The 21021-nt window shown below is 43.1% G+C and overlaps 1 protein-coding gene across 5 annotated transcripts in view; it reads right to left on the reverse strand.

Annotated features, from left to right (window-relative positions):
• The window catches only part of ADAMTS20 (ADAM metallopeptidase with thrombospondin type 1 motif 20), a 192368-nt gene that overhangs the window by 106286 nt on the left and 65061 nt on the right, over positions 1-21021 (reverse strand). For all 5 annotated transcript variants that reach the window (XM_075930234.2, XM_075930240.2, XM_075930230.2 and 2 more), the window contains 6 exons: positions 19204-19328; positions 15511-15551; positions 14825-14930; positions 13577-13723; positions 10701-10842; positions 7754-7858 (listed from right to left, as the gene is read on the reverse strand). In XM_075930234.2, the coding sequence (XP_075786349.2) occupies positions 7754-7858; positions 10701-10842; positions 13577-13723; positions 14825-14930; positions 15511-15551; positions 19204-19328 (666 nt within the window). The remainder of the gene's footprint in view (positions 1-7753; positions 7859-10700; positions 10843-13576; positions 13724-14824; positions 14931-15510; positions 15552-19203; positions 19329-21021) is intronic.

Here is a 21021-nt window from a genome sequence, read left to right on the forward strand (position 1 = left end):
ATTGGTTCCTAGAGAACCGTCGTAAGTCGGGCCATTGTAACTTGAACCTTTATTGCCTATAGGAGCAATGTTATGAATGGGGGTTCCATTCCTGGCTTGCTTTGCCTCCTGGAAGTTGTAGTCTCCTGCAGCCAGGAGTCTTTGCTGGGCAGTAGGTGGCCCCGCGCTGTGGCGCGAATGGCGCCCTGAGCCAGCCGGGGGCTGTGCCAAGCAGTAGGCAGCACCATGGCGCAAATAGTGCCATGAGCCGACCAGCCGGGGGCTTTGCTGGACAGTAGGCAGCCCCATGGCACGGCGCAAATGGCGTCCTGAGCCAGCCAGGGGCTAGGCCAGGCAGTAGGCAGCTCCGTGGCTCCCGGGGCAGAGTGGCTGTAAATGCTGGGGGTTGCAGGTTGGGTGGTCGCAAGTCAGGAGTCGCCTGTAGTCTGCTTCAGTACCATCTTGGTGATAGTAGTCAGTGTCGCTTGTCCCCCTGTTCGACGGTGCAGAGGTCTGTGCTGGTGGCAACATCACTGCATGGAGCACTTTCAGTACCGGATCCCGAACCAGCATTGTCTATGCCATTGTGGAGGCCTTGTGGTTTGGCTCCAAGTCAGCCCATTTATGAATCACCAGCACACATGCTGAGGAGGTGCTGAAGGTACCTGGCTTGTCAGCAGTGTGGACCCTGGAAGAACTTGGCACCATGGGCAGAGATCTTGCTTGGGCAAGAGGTTACTTACCTTTAGCAGTAACTGATATTCTTCGAGATGAGCGTCCCTGTGGGTGCTCCACAGCAGGTGTCGGTGCATCCCAGTGCCACAGATCGGACTCTTCAAAGCAGTATAGGGGGCCATACACGCACAGTAGTGTGGTGCGTGAGCGCCATGCAGTACAACTACGCATGTGTGACCACCTTTCCCTCAGTTTCTTCAACACCCAGAAACCTGGCCTGTGGAAAAAAGAGGTCTCTGAAGTAAAGGAGAGGAAGGGAGAGTAGTGGACCACACACAGGGACACTCATCTCAAAGAACATCAATTTCTGATAAAGGTGAGTAACCTCCTCTGAGAGAGAGAGACGTTCCTGTGGGTGCTCCACAGCAGGTAACTGCAAAGCAATATGTCCTAAGGAGGTAGGGACTTTGGATCTGGAAAGTAAGATGTAGACACCGCTTTGGCAACCCTTGCTGAAGAAAGAGATCCATGTGTGAGTGCATAGTGCTTTGCAAACATTTGATCAGAAACCCATGTGGCTGCAGCACATATGTCCTCGAGACGGATCTTGCAGAAGTAAGCTACTGATGTGGCCATAGCCCTGGTAGAATGGGCAGAGATGGAGGTAGGTGGAATAAGCTGGTTGTGCTGATAGCATAAGGCTATGCAGTTGGAAATCCAGTGAGATACTCTTTGGGAGGATATCTGTTGTCCTTTTTTGCATTCCACAATGGATATGAAAAGTTTGGGCAAAGCCCTAAAAGGCCTTGTTCTGTGAATGTAAAATGAGAGAGCCCTGTAGACATCTAGGTTGTGTCTAGACTGGCCAGTTTATCTGGAAAATCAGCCACTTTTCCGGAAAAACTTGCCAGCTGTCTACACTGGCCGCTTGAATTTCCACAAAAGCACTGACGATCTCATGTAAGATTGTCAGTGTTTTTGCGGAAATACTGTGCTGCTCCCATTCGGGCAAAAGTCTTTTTCCGAAAAACTTTTGTGAAAAAGGGCCAGTGTAGACAGCAGAGATTTGTTTTCCGCCCCGATCACAAAAATGGCGATTGGGGCTTTTTTGCGGAAAAGCGCGTCTAGATTGGCCATGGACGCTTTTCCACAAAAAGTGCTTTTGCGGAAAAGTGTCCTGCCAATCTAGACGCGCTTTTCCAAAAATGCTTTTAACAGAAAACTTTTCCGTTAAAAGCATTTCCGGAAAATCATGCCAGTGTAGACGTAGCTCTAGTGTATGCATCCTTGCTTCGAAAGTATTGGCATGAGATTCAGGGAAAAATACAGGAAAGTGAATAGTTTGGTTTATGTGGAACAAAGAGAATACCATAGGAAGGAACTTGGGGTGGGTACGTAGCGTAACTTTATCCTTTAAAAAGGTGGTGTAGGGAGGATCTGCCACCAGGGCTGCCATTTCTCCCACCCGCCTGGTGGATGTAATTGCAACCAAAAATGCAGTTTCATAGAAAGGTGAAGAAGTGTGCCAGCGGCCATTGGCTCAAATGGAGGGTTGATGAGTGCACTGAGAACCAAATGGAGGTGCCAGGGCTCCTTTGGCAGAGTTATATCAGGATATAATGACTGGAGGCCCTTCATAAAACATTTTGTCATCAGATGTACAAAGATTGTGCTATCGTCTGTTTTTTAATTTAATGTGGTTATTGCAGCTAGGTGAATCCTAACAGAGCTGATAGAAATGTTGGACTGTTTTAAGTGCAAGAGGTAGTTAAGGATGACAGGTAATGGGGGTCTCAGGAGAGATGTTACAAGGGATGGCCCAGTGTGCAAAATGTTTCCATTTGTCGGAGTTTGTTTTCCGCATTGAGGCAGCACAACTGTGCAAAAGTACATTGTGTACTTGGTCAGAGCATTGTAACTGTATGCCTTAGAGCCATCCAGGAACCAAGCCTGTTGATAGAGTCTGAGGAATGGGTGTTGGGCCTGTATGCCTGGCTGGTATATCATCTTGGGGTTATGTGGCAAGGAAATTGGCAGAAAACAGTGCCATTAGGGATGTAAAATTTCGATTATTTGGCTAATCGAATAGTCGATACAATTTGCTGTTGAGGCAGTGATCTGCTTAATGCATCAGCCATGGTGTTCAGTGCACCTGGCAGATAACAAGTGCTGAGAGCGATACCATGGGAAATTCCACAAGGTAATAGACTCTGTACAGAGGATGTGGGAATTGGCACCTCCCTGTCTGTTTATATAAAACATGCTGGCAACATTGATGGTGTATATCTTGACATGGTTGTGTGCTATTGCCAGAAGGAAGTGTTGGAAGGCTAGTGCTACGGCTCTTACCTCCAGTACTTTTATGTGAAGTATATTCCTATGCTGGGGAGACACACACAAGTTCAAATGCCTGCTTTAGTGACACAGTGGAACAGCGCCAATAGGAAACATTGAGAAAACCTTGTCCATTACACAGCCCTGTGGCTAAAAAAAACCAGGACTATGTAGCACTTTAAAGACTAACAAGATGGTTTATTAGGGGATGAGCTTTCGTGGGCCAGACCCACTTCCTCAGATCAAATAGTGGAAGAAAATTGTCACAACCATATATACCAAAGGACACAATTAAAAAAAATGAACACATATGAAAAGAACAAATCAAATTTCAGAACCGAAGGGGGTTGGGGAAGAGGTAAATGTCTGTGAGCTAATGATATTAGAGGTGATAACTGGGGAAGCTATCTTTGTAATGGCTAAGACACTGTCCTGTAACATGAGAAGACCCACGCTGCATTCCCTTTTCCACATCATAAGGAGAGGCAGAACTGAACATGGATCTCCTACATCTCACAGGGCTATAAGTTGTAAGGGAAGCTGCTTCTTCTACCCATACTACCCAAAATTTGTTTTGGAACAATTCTTTCCGTTTGCAATTTTAGGATTTGGTTCTGTTTGAAGTTATTTTCCCCCACTTTTTCAGAACTGCCAGCATTAAAAAAAGTAAGTTATTTGCTTAGCTTTACTCGTGAGCAAGTTACCTCGAAGCAAACATGTGCTCTGGCTCTAAATTCTTATCATATTACCATGATAACTTACTTTGATTTCTGAGAAAGGGAGGGAGGAAACACAAGCCATATAATACTTCCCATTATTGTATTGCATAATATTTTTTCTCAGTAGCTTATAAAAGTAATCCCAAGAAATGTGTATGTTTGAATTTAACTATTTCTCTCAAATCAGTCACTAAGAGTGTGTCTGCACTACACCCGTAGCTTGAAATAAGTTATGCAATTTAAGATACGCAAATTGTGTAGCTTATTTCAAGTCAATTTCAAAATAAACTTCTTTTGAAATTTGGTGCGGCCTACACAGCACTAATTTTGAAATAAATTGCTATTCTGAAATGTCCGTTACATCTAGTGTAACGAGGTTTACAGGGACGTCGGAATAGTGAACTTGTTATATTTCAAAATAATGAGTATGCTCAAAATACATGGAATAGCTATTTCGGGATAATTCTGGTGTCCCAAAATAGTGCTGCAGTGTAGACATAGCCTATATAGGGTATGTCTACACTGCCACCCTAGTTCGAAGTAGGGTGGCTAATGTAGGCATTTGAAGTTGCAAATGAAGCCCGGGATATTTAAATCCCAGGCTTCATTTGCAACTTCAAATGCCTACATTAGCCACCCTAGTTTGAACTAGGGTGGCAGTGTAGACATACCCATAGGCTGTGTTTACACTGGGCCACTTATTCCGGAAAATCAACCGCTTTTCCGGAATAAGCTGCGAGCTGTCTACACTGGCCCTTGAATTTCCAGAAAAGCAACGATGCTCTACTGTACAAAATCAGCCGCTATTCCGGAAAAACTATTCTGCTCCCGCTTGGGCATAAGTCCTTATTTCGGAACACTGTTCCGGAAAAGGGCCAGTGTAGACAGCCCAGTAGTCTTTTCTGGAAAAAAGCCCCGATCGCGAAAATGGCGATCGGGGCTCTTTTCCGGAAAAGCGCGTCTACATTGGACACAGACGCTTTTCCGGAAAAAGGGCTTTTCTGGAAAAGCAGCCTGCCAATGTAGATGCTCCTTTTCCGGAAAAACTGAAAACGGAATAGTATTCCGTTTTAAGCATTTCCGGAAATTCATGCCAGTGTAGACACAGCTGTAGTGTTTTCAAGTAATACAGTATTTGTTCTTCTGCACTGTAAATTTCAGATATTCACTATAACAAATGTCCCTGCAAACTAGCAAATATTCACACTGGTAAGTCAAGTTTTATTTATTGCTCTTCTATAGTAAAGTCTCTTTGGAGCACTAAGTAGGCCATGAATTATAAAACATATATCATTCTCTGCTCCTTTGAGGGCCTGTATGCTGGTGGGATTAGAACTGGCAGATGCCGCCTCCTCCTTCCATTGATTTTCATGAATCCCAGAAGGCAAATACTAAAACCACCTGGATGGAATGGTACACAGTGTGAATATCAATGTACTGACAAGTGGGTCCCAGAGACAATAAAGCTGCTACAGCTGGACCACTGCCAAATATCAGGATTCAGAACGTAGAAGATGAAAGGGGATGAGAGGGGAGAGATTTCCATAAATTCTGGCAGAAAATCCAAGAAGTTTATTTTGCTCCTACTAAAATAATTCTTTCCTGTATCTGTTCACATTTGTTGTGTGAAGGAAGTTCACTGTGATGAAACAGAGGGAAGTGTGGACTATGCAGGAAGTTTAGAGTGGAAATGAACCAGTGTTTAAATTTTATGAAGTGATAATAGCTGAAAAGCAGAAGTTCAAAGCCTGAGATAAAGGTTTTCTTTATCCTCTGTTGAGATAGTGACTCAAACAATGCTTCATTTTACCTACTACTATTAGAGGAAATGCCACCAGTAATGACCAAATTTATCATTATTATTTTATAATTATTATTATAATAACACCATTCATGTGCTCAGCTCTGTAAATGAAAAAGCCTCTATTCCAAAGATACTGAAATCTAAAAAACTGACCCAAAGATAAAAGGTTGCCTTCAACAACCCAAGAGCTCAGTAAAAGCAGTCTTTTCAACTCCCTTTAGGGTCTTTTGTATTAACTTTAAACCTACTTGGGATTTTTAGGAAAGTAAAACAAACAATTGATTGTCAAAATTGGCCTTCATATTACAGGATAAGACTAATTAAAACAAAAAACATATGCTAAATCTAAAAAGTGCTTTTAGGGCTAAATTATAAGGCTTAAAAAAAAGGTTTTAGGGCTAAATTAGGCCTATCAATGAGCATGCCTTACTGTTTAGAGACCAATAACTAATGGCTATCTCCTATCCCCATTAAAGGCCATGAAAACTTTCTCACTAACTTTGATGAGCACAGCAGCAGGCCGTAAGTAGGGACAAATCACACTTTCTCAGATTAATTATTGTACATTTTTTTTTATTTTTTTCAGAAGTAAAGTTCTAAATACTGTGATTATCTTCTCAATGACTAGAGAAAATTATTTTGTTTCAATGCAGTAATAACACATCAAAGAGGTTTTGTTAGGTTACATAACAAAAGTACTCTGATGTTAGTACACACACACTGGAGTAACTTAAAAATAATGATTATACACAAGGTTTAATATAAATATGATGAACTTTCATCTTTTTAAATGACTAATTCATGAAAATAGGTTAAATACTGAATACATGAATGAGGTTCAATCAGGCCAAAGTTCTACTGGTAGTTCCAAAATCACTATTTTTCTAATTTTGCAAGATGTAAGAAAATCATGAGTGTTCAGGAGATGCAGAACTTAACTTCTTAATTTGTTATTCAACATATCATATTATCAAATTCTTTATTATATACATAGTATCAAACAGAGAAAATCTGCAAAAATGCAAAGTTATTGAACTCTAGATGAGCAAATGAAAAGTAATGGCTTGTGATACACAGGAGGTCAGACTAGATAATAAGATGGGGTATGTCTACACTACCACCCTAGTTTGAACTAGGGTGGTAATGTAGTCAACCGGAGTTGCAAATGAAGCCCGGGATTTGAATTTCCCGGGGGTTATTTGCATGTTGCCGGGCGCCGCCATTTTTAAATGTTCACTAGTTCGGCTTCCTATTCCGAACTACCTGTACTCCTCATTCCACGTTCCATGAGGAGTACAGGTAGTTCAGAATAGGAAGCCTAGTCCGAACTACCTAGTTCGTTCCGCATGTAGCCGCGGGGCACGGAGTCCGAACTAGCGGACATTTAAAAATGGTGGCGCCCGGCAACATGCAAATGAAGCCCGGGAAATTCAAATCCCGGGCTTCATTTGCAACTCCGGTTGACTATATTGCCACCCTAGTTCGAACTAGGGTGGTAGTGTAGACATACCCATGCATAGGTCAATCCTAGCAGTTTCTGATGTAGGATCAGGAACTAGGCTCGCAGATCACATTATCATATCAGCCAGGGCTGGCCGACAACATTTTGGAACCTGAGGTGAGGTGCTCAAATGATGCCCCCATGCCTCCTCGCTTGGGCCAAAACTTTGAAAGGTCTCTTGTGACCTCCTTCCTCCAGCACAGCACTCCAACATCTCTGTGCAACTAGAGCAGAGAGAATACATATGCACCAGCAGCAGACACAATTTTCTACAGTCTGGGTCCTAGTGGCACCCCCTACAATCTGGCACCTGAGGCAGTCGCCTCAGTTCACCTCATGGTAGGCCTGTCCCTGATATCAGCCCAGTTAAGCCTATATCCTTGGAAATTCATTTCTGGAGCATGACTGGCAGTAGAAAGTTAACAGCTTAGGAAACAACTGGTCAAGATGGTCCCTAAATTTTGGGACCACACAACTAAAAAGAAAAATGGCTGCTGTTACCAATGTGCTATCCTTATACCTGAAAATATACTGATCTGCGATCGCAATCTGATAATATTTATCTTACAACATTATATGGAGTAGCCAAACTTTGTATCTAAGATCAAGTGGGAGCGGCCCATATAATCAGTATCCAGAAGTTGCACAGAACAGGAATAGTGGTCACTAGTCTTTCTTATCCATTACTTTCATGAGTTTACCGTGTAAAAGAACTGAGAAATAGCCAAGGTTAAATCTTACCATTCCAAGACCACATTCTGTCCCATCAGCCAAAGGCATATGCTGAGTACGACAGCCCTTGTGAACTCCTTCAGAACTTGTGCACCATAAGCGTTTGCATTGTTTCTGAAAAGAAGACAAAAGTTCCTCTCATTTACTACACTCATAACATCATTTTGTGCAATGGCCTACATATGTATTTAATTTCTCTAACTGCAGGTATCTCGTAGTGTTTGCAAATAGGAGACTTCTTTAAAAGCTATCATTAATATATTTTTCACAAATTATGGGATAGCTCAGTGGCTTGAGCATTGGCTTGCTTAAACCCAAGATGGTGAGTTTAATCCTTGAGGGGATCATTTAGCGATCTGGGGCAAATCTGTCAGGGATGGTACTTGGTCTTGCTGTGAAGATAGGGGACTGAACTTGATAACCTTTCAAGGTCCCTTCCAGCTCTATGAGATAAGTACATCAGTGTTCCCTCTAAGCTGGGCAGCAGCACAGCTTCACAGGTGATTAATTAGCCCAGCCCAGGGCTCCATGCAGGGAGCTGACTGATGAGGTGGGGCTGATTAATTATCTGTGAAGTTTTACTGCTGTGTAGAACACTGGTCCTTATAAAATGAAAAAGGAAATTCTGCGTAAGAAAAGTAACATGGAATATTTTAATTGAACTGTCTGGATTAACAAAAATCAGTCAACTTCACATCATTATCTCATAAAAAACTAGATGTTCAGATTATTTACAACACATCATAAGGTTTGCATATAATAAACAAGTAAAGCCATTAATTACTGATTCCACATAACGGTACCAATTTATTGACAATGAGACAAATTTTAAAAGTGCCTTAGTAAGCATAAGTCTTACAGAAAATCACAAGGGCATTTGAAAACTTTATTCAGTATATACAGTAAGGCTGTGTCTACATTGGCAAAATCTTGCTGCCTGTCTACACTGGCCGCGAGTATTTGCGCAAGAACACTGACTTTGTACTGTACAAAATCAGTGGTTCTTGCGCAAATACTCTGATGCTCCCGCTCAGGGATAACCCCTCTTGCGCAAGTATTCTTGCGCAAGAGGGCCAGCGTAGACAGCAACGTTAATTTCTTGCGCAAGAAAGCCCAATGGCTAAAAAGGCCATCGGAGCTTTCTTGCGCAAGAAAGCGTCTACACTGGCACAGATGCTTTTGCACAGAAGTAAATCTTTTGCACAAAGGCACATGCCAGTATAGACGCTCGCTTGCACAAATACTTTTAACGGAAAAACTTTTCTGTTAAAAGTATTTGCGCAAAATCATGCCAGTGTAGACGCAGCCAAAGGTAGTAGTTCTGCCTGCAGACTCAATCCTCAATTGTCACCAAACTAAATTTAGTTGTCCTCAAAAGAATGAACAGGCAAAAATTACTTTAACCACATTTGGTGGTCCTCAATTCTAATTCAACCTCTGGTGTAAATTATCATTGATTACAATGGAATTATTGCACATTTGGCATATAGTGCAGCGTTTCTCAAACTGTGGGTCCCGACCCCCCGGGGGGTCGCAAGCAACTTAGAGGGGGATCACAAACAAATTAGAAGGGGTTCATGAGCAACTGAGAGGCTGGTTGCAGCAATGGAGAGGGGGGTCGCGAGCAACTGAGAAGTGGGTCGCGGTATCACAAGTTTGAGAACCCCTGATTTAGTGTTTAAAAAATTGAGTGATTTCACAGTAACAGAGTTAATGAGTCACATTATACAGTTGTAAGTGAGAAAATCTAAAAATTAAATGGATATAGGTGTTTAATTTTATAGATTACATAGTTTTAAAAGTTATAACATTTTTTTAAAAAATAGTATTGCACACAATATTATACTGTTTGGATATGTGGAACATAGATCTGATCCAAAGTCCAATGATATCTGGGGCCCATATTCAGGAATTTTGGTTGGGGGTGCGTTTTTTGTAAATGTGGACCACAAGGGTGCAAACCTCTTCTCCCCCTCCCCCCCCATGGTCTGTCAGGTAAGTGTGCTCCAGCCAGCTGAGAGAAGACAGGAGTGGTGCGCTGCTCGAGCCTCCCTCCCCATGTTCTGGCTGGCCAGGAGAATGCTGGGGCTGATTCCCTCCCTCCACCTGACCCAGAAGCGACTCCCACCTAAGGATGTTAAAATGCGGTTAACTGACTAGTCGACTAGTCGATGGAATTTAATTGACTAGTCAATAGGCACTTAGCATGACTCTGGGATGCACGCATGTGCCTGCTTTGAAATGCACAAGAGTCCCCAGTGGGGGCTCTTGTGCATTTCAAAGCCATGGAGCCTGGAGTCAGTGGGGGACTCAAAGTCCCCCGATGACCCCAGGCTGCATGCTGCTAGGAGCCTGTGGTCGGCTGAGGACTCCCCAGCTGACCCTGGGCTCTGTGCAGCACTTCCCCGGTACTCGCCACAGGTTCTGGGGAAGTGCCACGCAGAGCCTGGGACAGCTGGGGAGTCCCCAGCTGACCCTGGGTACCACTGCCCCCTTTGAAACACAGCCTCCGTAGAATAGCTGTCATTTTGAAATTATTTTGAAATAACAGGGTTGCTGTGTAGACACTCACTTTGTTATTTTGTAATAACACCACTGTGTAGACATGCCCTAAGAAAAAAATATGGAATAACACATCTATGTAAATTCAGATTTCCTGCAACAGTCATCGCATGCATAAATGCACACATCTAAACCACCTTATTCCACTTGCTCTTTAATGCCACAGAAAAATCTCCTAGAATTTTGAATGACCAAGCTTTTCACTGAAGTTTCTTATTCTCTATAGTGCTGTTTTTTTTTTTTTAAATTCTTCCACATGCTTAAGGGAGAAAAAATCAATTTAAGTATAAAGAGTCTGTGGAATTTCATTTCAATTTTAAAGAAACTGCAAAAAATATTTTTCAATAAGTATTAAATAAATATTAAAGATAGGTTTCTGCATTGGGTGGCTTACCAGATAGGGGCATACTTGTGACCCAGGACCAAACATAAGTTCACATTGCTTGTTGACATCATACATTGATCCAGGCAGCTGTGATGAAAGAGCATATATTCTTCCGTTTGGTTTGTCAAGAAGGCATTCCCCATAACCTGTACTGTTATAAAATTTACAGAATGTAAATTATTTGTTTTTATTCAACTTTTACAAAATGTATAACTTTGGAGATAAAACCACTTTGTGATTATATGATTAATGTAAAACACTAATTAATTGATTTGGGGGGCAGTTATTAGAGTATTGACATATGCATAACTTCCAATGAAGTAAGTTGTGGGTTTGCACATATATTTAGCTACCCTTCTATACTACCACACCAGTGCAACAACAAACATAAAACTTCCAAATAAACCATAAGAGATAGACAGTTGTTAAAATTTTAGTATGCTGTACCAGCCCATACTGTGCCACTTCACCTCTGACTGAAAAAAAACCTGTTACCGGAAAAGAAAAGTTTAAAAGGAAAAATATAATTGTATCCAACAATTCATTTTAAAAATAAGCTTTTCATAAAAAGAGGAGGGTTTGCATTTTACTCTAGATACACCATGTTAAATAGATTTATGTACTTGATGGTGCTGTCCAGGCTGTGATCCTGAAAAGACTGAAGCATATCCTTAATATGCTGTGAGAAATTCAATTGAAGTCATGAAACTACTCACAGTAAAGAAAGATAAGCACCTGCAACAGGCTTTAGAGGACTGAGAACTACTTTTCTAAGAATGAATGTTAAAATATTACACTGTTCAGTAAGGGTACGTCTAAACTACATGCCTCCGTCGATGGAGGCATGTAGATTTGTGTACAGGCAGTCCCCGACTTACGCGGATCCGACTTATGTCGGATCCGCACTTACGAACGGAGCTTTCTCGCCCCGGAAGTCGGGGCGAGAAAGCCCCGTTCGTAAGCTGCTCCGGTGCCCCTGGTCTGCTGGAGACCGTCTCCAGCAGACCAGGGGCACCGGGCGGGTTCCCGCGCTTCTGAGGCTTTGCCAGAGCAAAGCCTCGGAAGCGCGGGAACCGCTGCTGCTGCCACTTGGGTGCCGGTGCCTGTGGTCTGCTGGGGACCGTCCCCAGCAGACCACAGGCACCGGGACCCAAGCGGCAGCAGCGGGCGGGTTCCTGCGCTTCTGAGGCTTTGCCAGAGCAAAGCCTCAGAAGCGCGGGAACCCCCGCTGCTGCCGCATGAGACCCGGTGCCTGTGGTCTGCTGGGGACGGTCCCCAGCAGACCACAGGCACCCGGACTGAAGCCGCAGCCGCGGGGGGGTCCCGCGCCTCTGAGGCTTTGCCAGAGCAAAGCCTCAGAGGCGCGGGGAACCGCCGCTGCTGCCACTTCAGTCAAAGCGGCAGCAGCGGCGGTTCCCCGCGCCTCTGAGGCTTTGCTCTGGCAAAGCCTCAGAGGCGCGGGACCCCCCCGCGGCTGCGGCTTCAGTCCGGGTGCCTGTGGTCTGCTGGGGACCGTCCCCAGCAGACCACAGGCACCCAGACTGAAGCGGCAGCAGCGGCGGTTCCCCGCGCCTCTGAGGCTTTGCTCTGGCAAAGCCTCAGAGGCGCGGGACCCCCCCGCGGCTGCGGCTTCAGTCAGGGTGCCTGTGGTCTGCTGGGGACGGTCCCCAGCAGACCACAGGCACCCTGACTGAAGCCGCAGCCGCGGGGGGTCCCGCGCCTCAGAGGCTTTGCCAGAGCAAAGCCTCAGAGGCGCGGCACCCCGCTGCCGCTGCGGCTCTGCTCCCCGTGTCCCTGGTCTGCTGGGGGGGGGGGCGCAGCTAGTGTGCTCCCCCCCCCCCCAGCAGACCAGGCTTTTGTTTTGGACTCTGGGGCAGAGCAGCTGGGGCGCTGCCGATTGGTCCTGCAGCGCCCGTGGGCACTACTGGACCAACCGGGCAGCACCCCAGCTGCTCTGCCCCAGATCCTGATTCAGCCGCTGCTGGTCAGTTTCAGCAGCGGCTGAATCAGGACGTCTGGGGCAGAGCAGATGGGGTGCTGCTGGGTTGGTCCAGTAGCACCCCAGCTGCTCTGCCCCAGGCGTCCCCAAGTCAGCTTCTGCTGAAACTGACCAGCGCTGACTACAGGAAGCCCCAGGCAGAGTTGCTCTGCCCCGGGCTTCCTGGAATCAGCTGCTGATCAGTTTCAGCAGCAGCTGACTTGGGGACGCCTGGGGTTCTTAAGTTGATTCTGTATGTAAGTCAGAACTGGCGGTCAGTTTCAGCAGTGTCTGAATCTGGACGCCAGTTCCGACTTACATACAGATTCAACTTAAGAACAAACCTACAGTCCCTATCTTGTACGTAACCCGGGGACTGCCTGTATTCAAAAAAGGGAAATGAAGCCGCGATTAAAATAATTGCGGCTTCATTTAAATTTACATGGCTGCCGCGCTGAGCCGACAAACAGCTGATCAGCTGTTTGTCGGCTCTGGGCGCTAGTCTGGACACTCCCCTGTCAAAATGAAAGCCTTTTATCGACATCCCCTGTAAACCTCATCCTACTAGGCATAAGGGGGATGTCGATAAAAGGCTTTCAGGTCGGCGCGTCGTGTCCAGACTAGCGCCTTCATTTCCCTTTGCCTATCTGTCTAATCTACATGCCAAATCGCGGCTTCATTTCCCTTTGCCTATCTGTCTAATCTACATGCCTCCATCGACGAAGGCATGTAGTCTAGACACACCCTAATTGAAAAGCAACTAACTCTATGGCAATATAGCATATGAAAAATACAAAGGAACACAGATTACTTTTAAAACAGCATGTAAGTCATATTTAAGCAATGTTTTTTAAATAGTTTCAAGAAATTAAGTTGGAAAAACAGACTACATTATGTTGAAACTTACTCAAGAAACTCAGTGATGTATTTCTGGCTGCATTTTGACCAGGTCCAAGGACTTGTGTGGTAATTTAAAGTTGGGGCCATTACATTGTACTGATGTTTTATTCCAGCTTCTTTACACTTAAAGCTATCGTCATGGGGTATATTAAATCTAAAAAATTAAAAAAAAAACCCACCCCAAAACAAATTCAGTTAAAATTCATTTAAGTTTACTTTATAACATCACCAGAAGCAGCGGTGGCAGAAAGATATGGCAAGTGACCAGCATGTAGTTTTAGACAAACAGTTTATCCACCATACCATATAAATTAATAAACAGGATATAAATAATATATGCTCCCATACACACACCTTCATTGTGACTACAAGATACACAAAGCCCAGCATTATCATATTTATGCAACTAGCAAATTGCAATATTTTGCTCTTTGAATTGAAGCACTGTGGCTAAATGAAAATGAAAGGCATCACCAATTCATAAGCTGGCTTCTAGGCTGTGAAATGCCATCATCACCTAAACTGTGGCATGCCTCACAGACCCAGAGCAGGACGTGGCTTTTTACTTCAATGTGTTACTTCATGACATCATGTGTTGATCTTAGCTTCCTCTCATATTTTTAAAAAGGAATTTCTATTTGCTTGTGTTTTCCTATAGTATTCTAAAATGGGATGAAAACATTTAAGAATATTTCTAAGTTATATTAACAACTTGTATTTACTTAAACTGACGTTATTTATTAAGGACTAGATTGTGGTTAGGGTAATAACTGAGGCTAACCTGGACCCCACCCCAAGCTCTCTGAATGGCATCATTAGACCTCTTCTAGTGACAGCTGTAGACACAAGGAATGAACAGAGGTTCTTGCAGCCAGGGCTCTCCACAGCCACTTTGAGCTGATGTATGGAGAGAGACAGAGGCACCGTTTTATTCTGGAAGATGTGCTTTAGTCAAAACAAGGTATTGGGCTCAGGACAGGGATAAAAGGGTTTAATTTAGTGACCAGTAACATACAGGATGTCAAACTATATGATCTAATGGTCCCCTCTGGCCTTAAATCATGAATCTATTACTTCTAACTGTTGGCCAGTAGAGGGGGCAAGATGCAAGGGGGCAGGGAGAATGCTGTGTCCCACAAAGGGCTTTAGCAGATTATTTGCTCTCAGAGCAAGAGGGAAAACCAGGGGAAATGAGACACAAATTAAAAGAAAAAAGAAATCTAAACATTTATTCTGTTGGGAAATATATACTTACACGTGTCCAAGTTCATGTGCTATAGTAAATGCAGCACTTAATCCATTTTCTTCACTTATAGAACAGCTGCGCAGTGGGTCACACATTGTACCCAGTTCTGCTAAGCCTGAAAAATTGAATTTTAATATAGAAGTCTATCAGCAAAATATTCACGTAGAAATACTGACTATACAAATATTAAAAGCAATAAGTAGACCTGTGGCACCTTAGAGACTTACAAAAATATATGGAATCATGAGTTTTCATGGCTAAGACCCATTTCATCAGATGAGTTTGAGTAGAAATAACAGAAACAAAGATATATATAACAGCAAAAGAAGTATTTGTCAATTGTAGGACACATGTTAATGAGGCTAATTAAGTGGGCTGGATATGTCCCATTCATAACTTTTGATGTGAAAATGCAGATGTTAAAAGCAGGGAATTGGGATATTACGAGGTACATGTTTAAAGTAATGCCTAAGGGATATAGCCAGAGACACACAAATTAAGCACCTATCTTGATCCAGAAAATCATCCCAGGAATATATACAAAAGGCAAGGTTACATTGCCAAGGATGCAGTATCATAAAGGTCAACATTCTAAAATGTGCATTGGAAACTTACATTTACAGTATGATTTCCTCACATCTGTAATTATTTTACAAGTTCTCTTAAAGATATTATACTGACTTAAAGTAGCTTACCTAAAGTATCACACTTCTCTCTAGCTCTGCAGATATCTTCCCTTAAAGAAAAAGATTTTATTTGAAAATACTGTAATATCCAAACCAGAATCCAATATTTTATTCCAACAAAAAACACATAAGGCCACGTCCTCAGCTGTATAAACTGATGTAGCTGTATTGTCTTCAATGGAGATACATTGCTTTAAACCAGATGTGGATATGATTCATAATGTTTAATATTTAAATGTATACATCTGTTTTAAATTTTTGTAAACAAGCTAATTTAAACTCAACAGATTTAGCCCTTGCTATCACTGTCTCTCAAACTTGCATTGAGCAAGAAACCTAAATACTAAGTCCCATATCTCCAAAGATACGTAGGTTGGTACCCAAGTCCTGTTTTTATGTGCAGCTGCAACCCACAAAACTCCTTTTTCTTGGCTGCTGCCTAACCCTACGCACATTTAAGCTCACTCAGGCTATGTCTACACTGGCAGGGATTTTTTTGGCAGAAGATATGCAAATCATACTCTCATTTGCATATCTTCTGCTGATCCTCTTTGCAGAAGAGGTTTTGCCACTAAAAAGCCCCATGCAGATGGGGCCATTTCTCGGAAAAAAATCCTTTTTTGCAAGATCCTGTAAACCTCATTTTTTGAGGAATAAGGGATCTTGTGAAAAAGGAGGTTTTTTTCCAACAAATGGCCCCGTCTACACAGGGCTTTTTAGCGGCAAAACCTCTTCTGCAAAAAGAATTGGCAGAAGATATGGAAATGAGAGCGAGATTTGCATATCTTTTGCTGAAAAAAACCCAGCAGTGTAGACATAGCCTCAGGCTACGTCTACACTGCAGGGTTTTTGTGCAAAAACAGCCATTTTTGCCCAAAAAAAGCCCACGAAGTGTCCACACCTCGAGCGCATTTTTGAGAAAGAAAATTTACAGTAAATCAAAAGAACAGAGGGGGTTTTGCAGTGTAGCAAATCCTCTTTCTACGAGCAATAACTCCTTTTTACGCCAGAGTTCTTGTGCAAAAAGGTGTGTGTGGATGGGCAACAGGGCTTTTTTGTGCAAAAAGAGCCAACAGAAAAAAGCACATGTGCTTTGGTGGCTATTCTGTGAATAGCAATCAGAGTTTCCTTTCAAGAGAGCATCCATGCAGTCTGGATGCTCTCTTGCACAAAAGCACATTGCTTTTGCGATGCACTTTTGTAGTGTGGACGTGCTCTTGCGCAAGAAGTTTTTGCAGAAGATATCTCCCACAAAAAGTTTCTTGTGAAAGAAGCCTGTAGTGTAGACGTAGCCTCAGTGCCTACATTTTTGTAGTAAAAGTGTCCTAGGTACCTACATTCCTTCCTCTGAGCTTGCTCACTTCAACCTCACTCTAAGCCTCTGGATACCCACCTTCTGCCTCAGTGCCAGAGCAATCCATGAGCTCAGAAGAGATGTGGTCACCTGCGCAAGTCTGCCTGTGGACCCAATCCAGTAGGCAAGCTCAGAGGCCACCTGACTGCACACAGAACAAGGTAGGAAAGGACAGATCATAGACCTACTTTATAACCTTTAGACCAGTGTTTTAAGAATGCACCTAGGATGTGAGAACAGGTCAAGTCCTCCTCACTCCCATCCAATCTGACAGGAAGGGATTTGAACAGGATCTTCCACCTCTCAGGTCAGTGTCCTAACAAATGGGCTATAAATTCATCCCCACTCTGTTTTTGCCTGCAAATAACATTTGATTATTTATTTATGTATTTAATTAAAGTGAAACAGCTTCAAGAGGACAGAGTAAGGAAAACCCACATTAGAATATTCTATGGCCTAGTGACTAGGCCACTCATCTGAGAGATAAGAAACTCTTTTCAAATCTCTTCTCATCAAGCAAAGAGAGGAATTGAACCAATTGTCTCCTACATTTGGGGTAACTATGCTAACCACTGGGATAGAATTTATGAGAGTTTCTTCCCAGCTGTTTGGCATCAAATTAAGCAGCCTCTGAGTATACCTACTGGACTGGGTTTCACCTGTGACTTATGCAGAAAGACACCTATCCTGCCCCCCTTTGGTGATTGCTAGCAAAGCTAGGGACCTCCCTGCAGTCCAAATTGAGGTGCTGAATTCAATAAGGGTGCATCTACACAGCATGGCTTAGTTCAAAATGAGCTACACAAACTTAGCTACATCAATTGTGCAGTTTATTTTGAAATAGCTTATTTCGAAATTGGGAGTGTCTACACAGCAGTTATTTTGAAATAGAGCACTCTTCTTCTGACTTCCCTTACTCCTCGTACAATGAGGGATGCAAGAGTCAAAGTAAGGAGTCCTCCAGCTTGACAGCATTTCGACATCATTTCTGAATAACTGCCTGCTGTGTAGACACGGACTAAGTTATTTCGAAATAACACTAGTTATTTCGAAATAATGCTGCTGTGTAGATGTACCCTAAGAGGGGAGGGGCAGGATGGGTCTTAACATGTATCATTCTTGTTGGCTGGCTTAAGCAGGTTCCCACCTACTATGCTGGCTTTGTTGATCACATTCTAAAGGACCTCTCCATCCCCATTCATTGTAAAGGAGGCTAGAGGCCTAACTCCAGTTCTATGGCTCACAGTGCTGTTCCTACGGTTTTCTACAAGGCTAAAAAGTTAAATGTTATGACACTCAGCATCACAACACCTACGTCCTTTCGTGAATCTCAGGCTATGCTATTTCGCTGGAGGGTTCAAAATTCAGAGGAAGCATAAAAATGCTGCTGAAAATTGGGCAGTTTTGTTCTGGGAATTTAAAACTGCCATAAGCAGAGCAGCCAACAACACTACCGAAATAAGGAAATACAATTCAGTACAAGATCCAAATGAAACTTTTTTTCCAGAGGATATAAAACAAGGTTTAAATATCAGAGTAACTGAAAGAAAAAACAGGGAGGATATATCTTTTATGCTTGAACATTAGAAAGACAGAGATAAGTGGTTATAGGAGGAATATAAATTAAATGTAATGCTTTCCCCAGTAAAGTATTTATTAATTTTATACATTTCATCCAAAAGTAGACAATCAGTGCAATGGATTCCATGAATGATATTGATTCAGTTCAGCGCCCTAGCACTGACTGAAATGTATTGGTACAGTGGGTAGAACCTTCATTTCATCACATGACAAATTCAGGGGTGATCAGCTGGCTAGCTACCAACACGACATTGTTATTGTAAATTTTCATGGATTTTTTCTCTGTAGTGTCAGTATACACCTAAACTTGAGCTAAAGGTGTTGTTTCCATCTCAGGTAAATCTATGCACACTAACTGTGATTGAGCCAGCACACTACAAATGGAAGCATCACTGCAGAGGGGCAGGTGGCAGGATGGGCTATCCATCAGAGAAAGTACTGAGAGTCCTGGGCAAGATCGTATTCAGGCAGCTAGCCAATCCTATCACCTCTACCACCATGGTTACACTTTTTATTTTTAGCATGCCAATTCAAGCTACAGTGCATACATCTACCTAAGCTGGGAACTATACCTTCAACTCAAATATTTTTCAAGTATAAAACATTTAATTTGATTTCACTGTTTGATTTCACTGGTTAATTTTACTGTTGATTTCTTAATTTACTTCAATTAACTTTGAATTATTTCAATGCAACAGTTGAAAAGGTCAGAAACAAGAAACTGTTACTCATCTGACCTAGTTCAATAATTGTGACTGATGCTATACCTTGTAATAAGAACAGCAGTATCATGATGGGAAGGGTGAGCATCATCCAGAATGTTCTGTGTTTGTTGCCATAAACAAAAATTACGAAGAGTGGTAGCTGCATTAAAACTGACGGTTGGTCCTTCCTGTACAGGAAATTGCCAAGACACAACAAAGTCGGTGATACACATTCACTTGCAAAAATTCAGGCATGTGGGATCCAATTCTGCAAGCTGATCTGTGTGGGTGAACAGCAGTGAATGGAGCTCCATACAGGAGTCCACCCACATATATCAACTTGTATAATCAGAGCCTTAATTTGGCTAGTAATCAGTCAGACAGCAATGTAACCAGTCTTTTAGATCAGTAAGGGTATGTCTACACTCGCCCCCTACTTCGAAGTAGGGAGGTAAATGAAGCATACCGAAGTTGCAAATCAAGCCCGGGATTTAAATATCCCACGTTTGATTTGCATGTTCCTGGCCGGTCGCCATTTTAGAAATTCACTAGCCTGGAGTAACTGCCCGCATCTACACACGGCCATGAAACGGGAGTCCGATTTAAAGCCCCTAATTCGAATTAACTGGTAAACCTCATTGCAGGAGGAATACCAGCTAATTCAAGTTAGGTTTACTGCAGAGTGTGGCTGCAGTAATACCATGTTGACAGAGGAATGAGGGCGTTCTGGAAGGAGTTTGACTAGGGATGTTAGATAGCCGGTAATAGAATAGTCGAGTAACCACACTCCCGTTTCACTGCCACATGTAGACGCGGGCAGTTACTCCAGGCTAGTGAATTTCTAAAATGGCGACCGGCTGGGAACATGCAAACCAAGTGCGGGATATTTAAATCCTACGTCATATACTGATTACATAGACACTACTAGAAAAACATAAATGACAAATCATGAAAGCATATATTTTAAAAATTCAGATCTGTGTTATGCACACTATCATGGACTAATACAATTTATAAAATCTAATTTGTGTTTATGTTTTTCAATTTCACACAAGTTTGACAATTAAACTTCACAGGTCTTATGAAAAAAGACAGTTACCTGTTTTGTAACTGGTGTTCTTCGAGATGTGTTGCTCATGTACATTCAACATAGGTGTGTGTGCCTGCCACATGCACTGGTGCTGGAAGTTTTCCCCTAAGCAGTACCCATGGGGTCCAGGGCCCCAGCGCCCCCTGGAGTGATGAATGCATGCCATACTATAAAGAGCATCCCCAACCCCTTGCCAGAACTCTGACAAAAGGGAGAAGAGTGGGAGGTTGAATGGACAAGAGCAATACATCTCAAAGAACACCAGTTACAGAGCAAGTAATTGTCTTTTCTTCTTCTTCCAGTGCTTGCTCATGTCCATGCAACATAGGTGACAGTGTCTGTGGAGGTGGGTAGGAGTTATGAGAATGCAGACTGCAGTACAGCCCTGCCAAACTCAGCATCATCCCTGGCCTGCTGAGTGATGGCATAATGAGACATGAATGTATGTACCAACGACCACGTCACTGCTTGACAAATGTCCTGGATCGGGACATGAGCAGTAAGGTAAGAGTGTGAGGAAGTCTGAGCTCTGGTGGAGTTGGACCCCTGGCAACTCGTAGCACAGGTGAATACAGGAAGTGATCTATTTGGACAGTTGCTGGGAAGAAATCGGGGAACCCATCTCACACACCGCATAGGCCACGAAAAGCTACGTGGATCTGAGAAAATCACATGTTTTTTCCAGGTAAAAGTATGTGACGACACCTCTCCTCATTGTTCGCATGAGGCCTGGGGTACAAGACCAGTAGAAAAATGTCCTACTCCATAGGGAACGTGGAGACCACCTTAGG

Source organism: Pelodiscus sinensis, chromosome 1 (genome assembly GCF_052426305.1).
Source record: "Pelodiscus sinensis isolate ZL-2025 chromosome 1, ASM5242630v1, whole genome shotgun sequence".
NCBI classification, from domain to species: Eukaryota; Metazoa; Chordata; order Testudines; family Trionychidae; genus Pelodiscus; species Pelodiscus sinensis.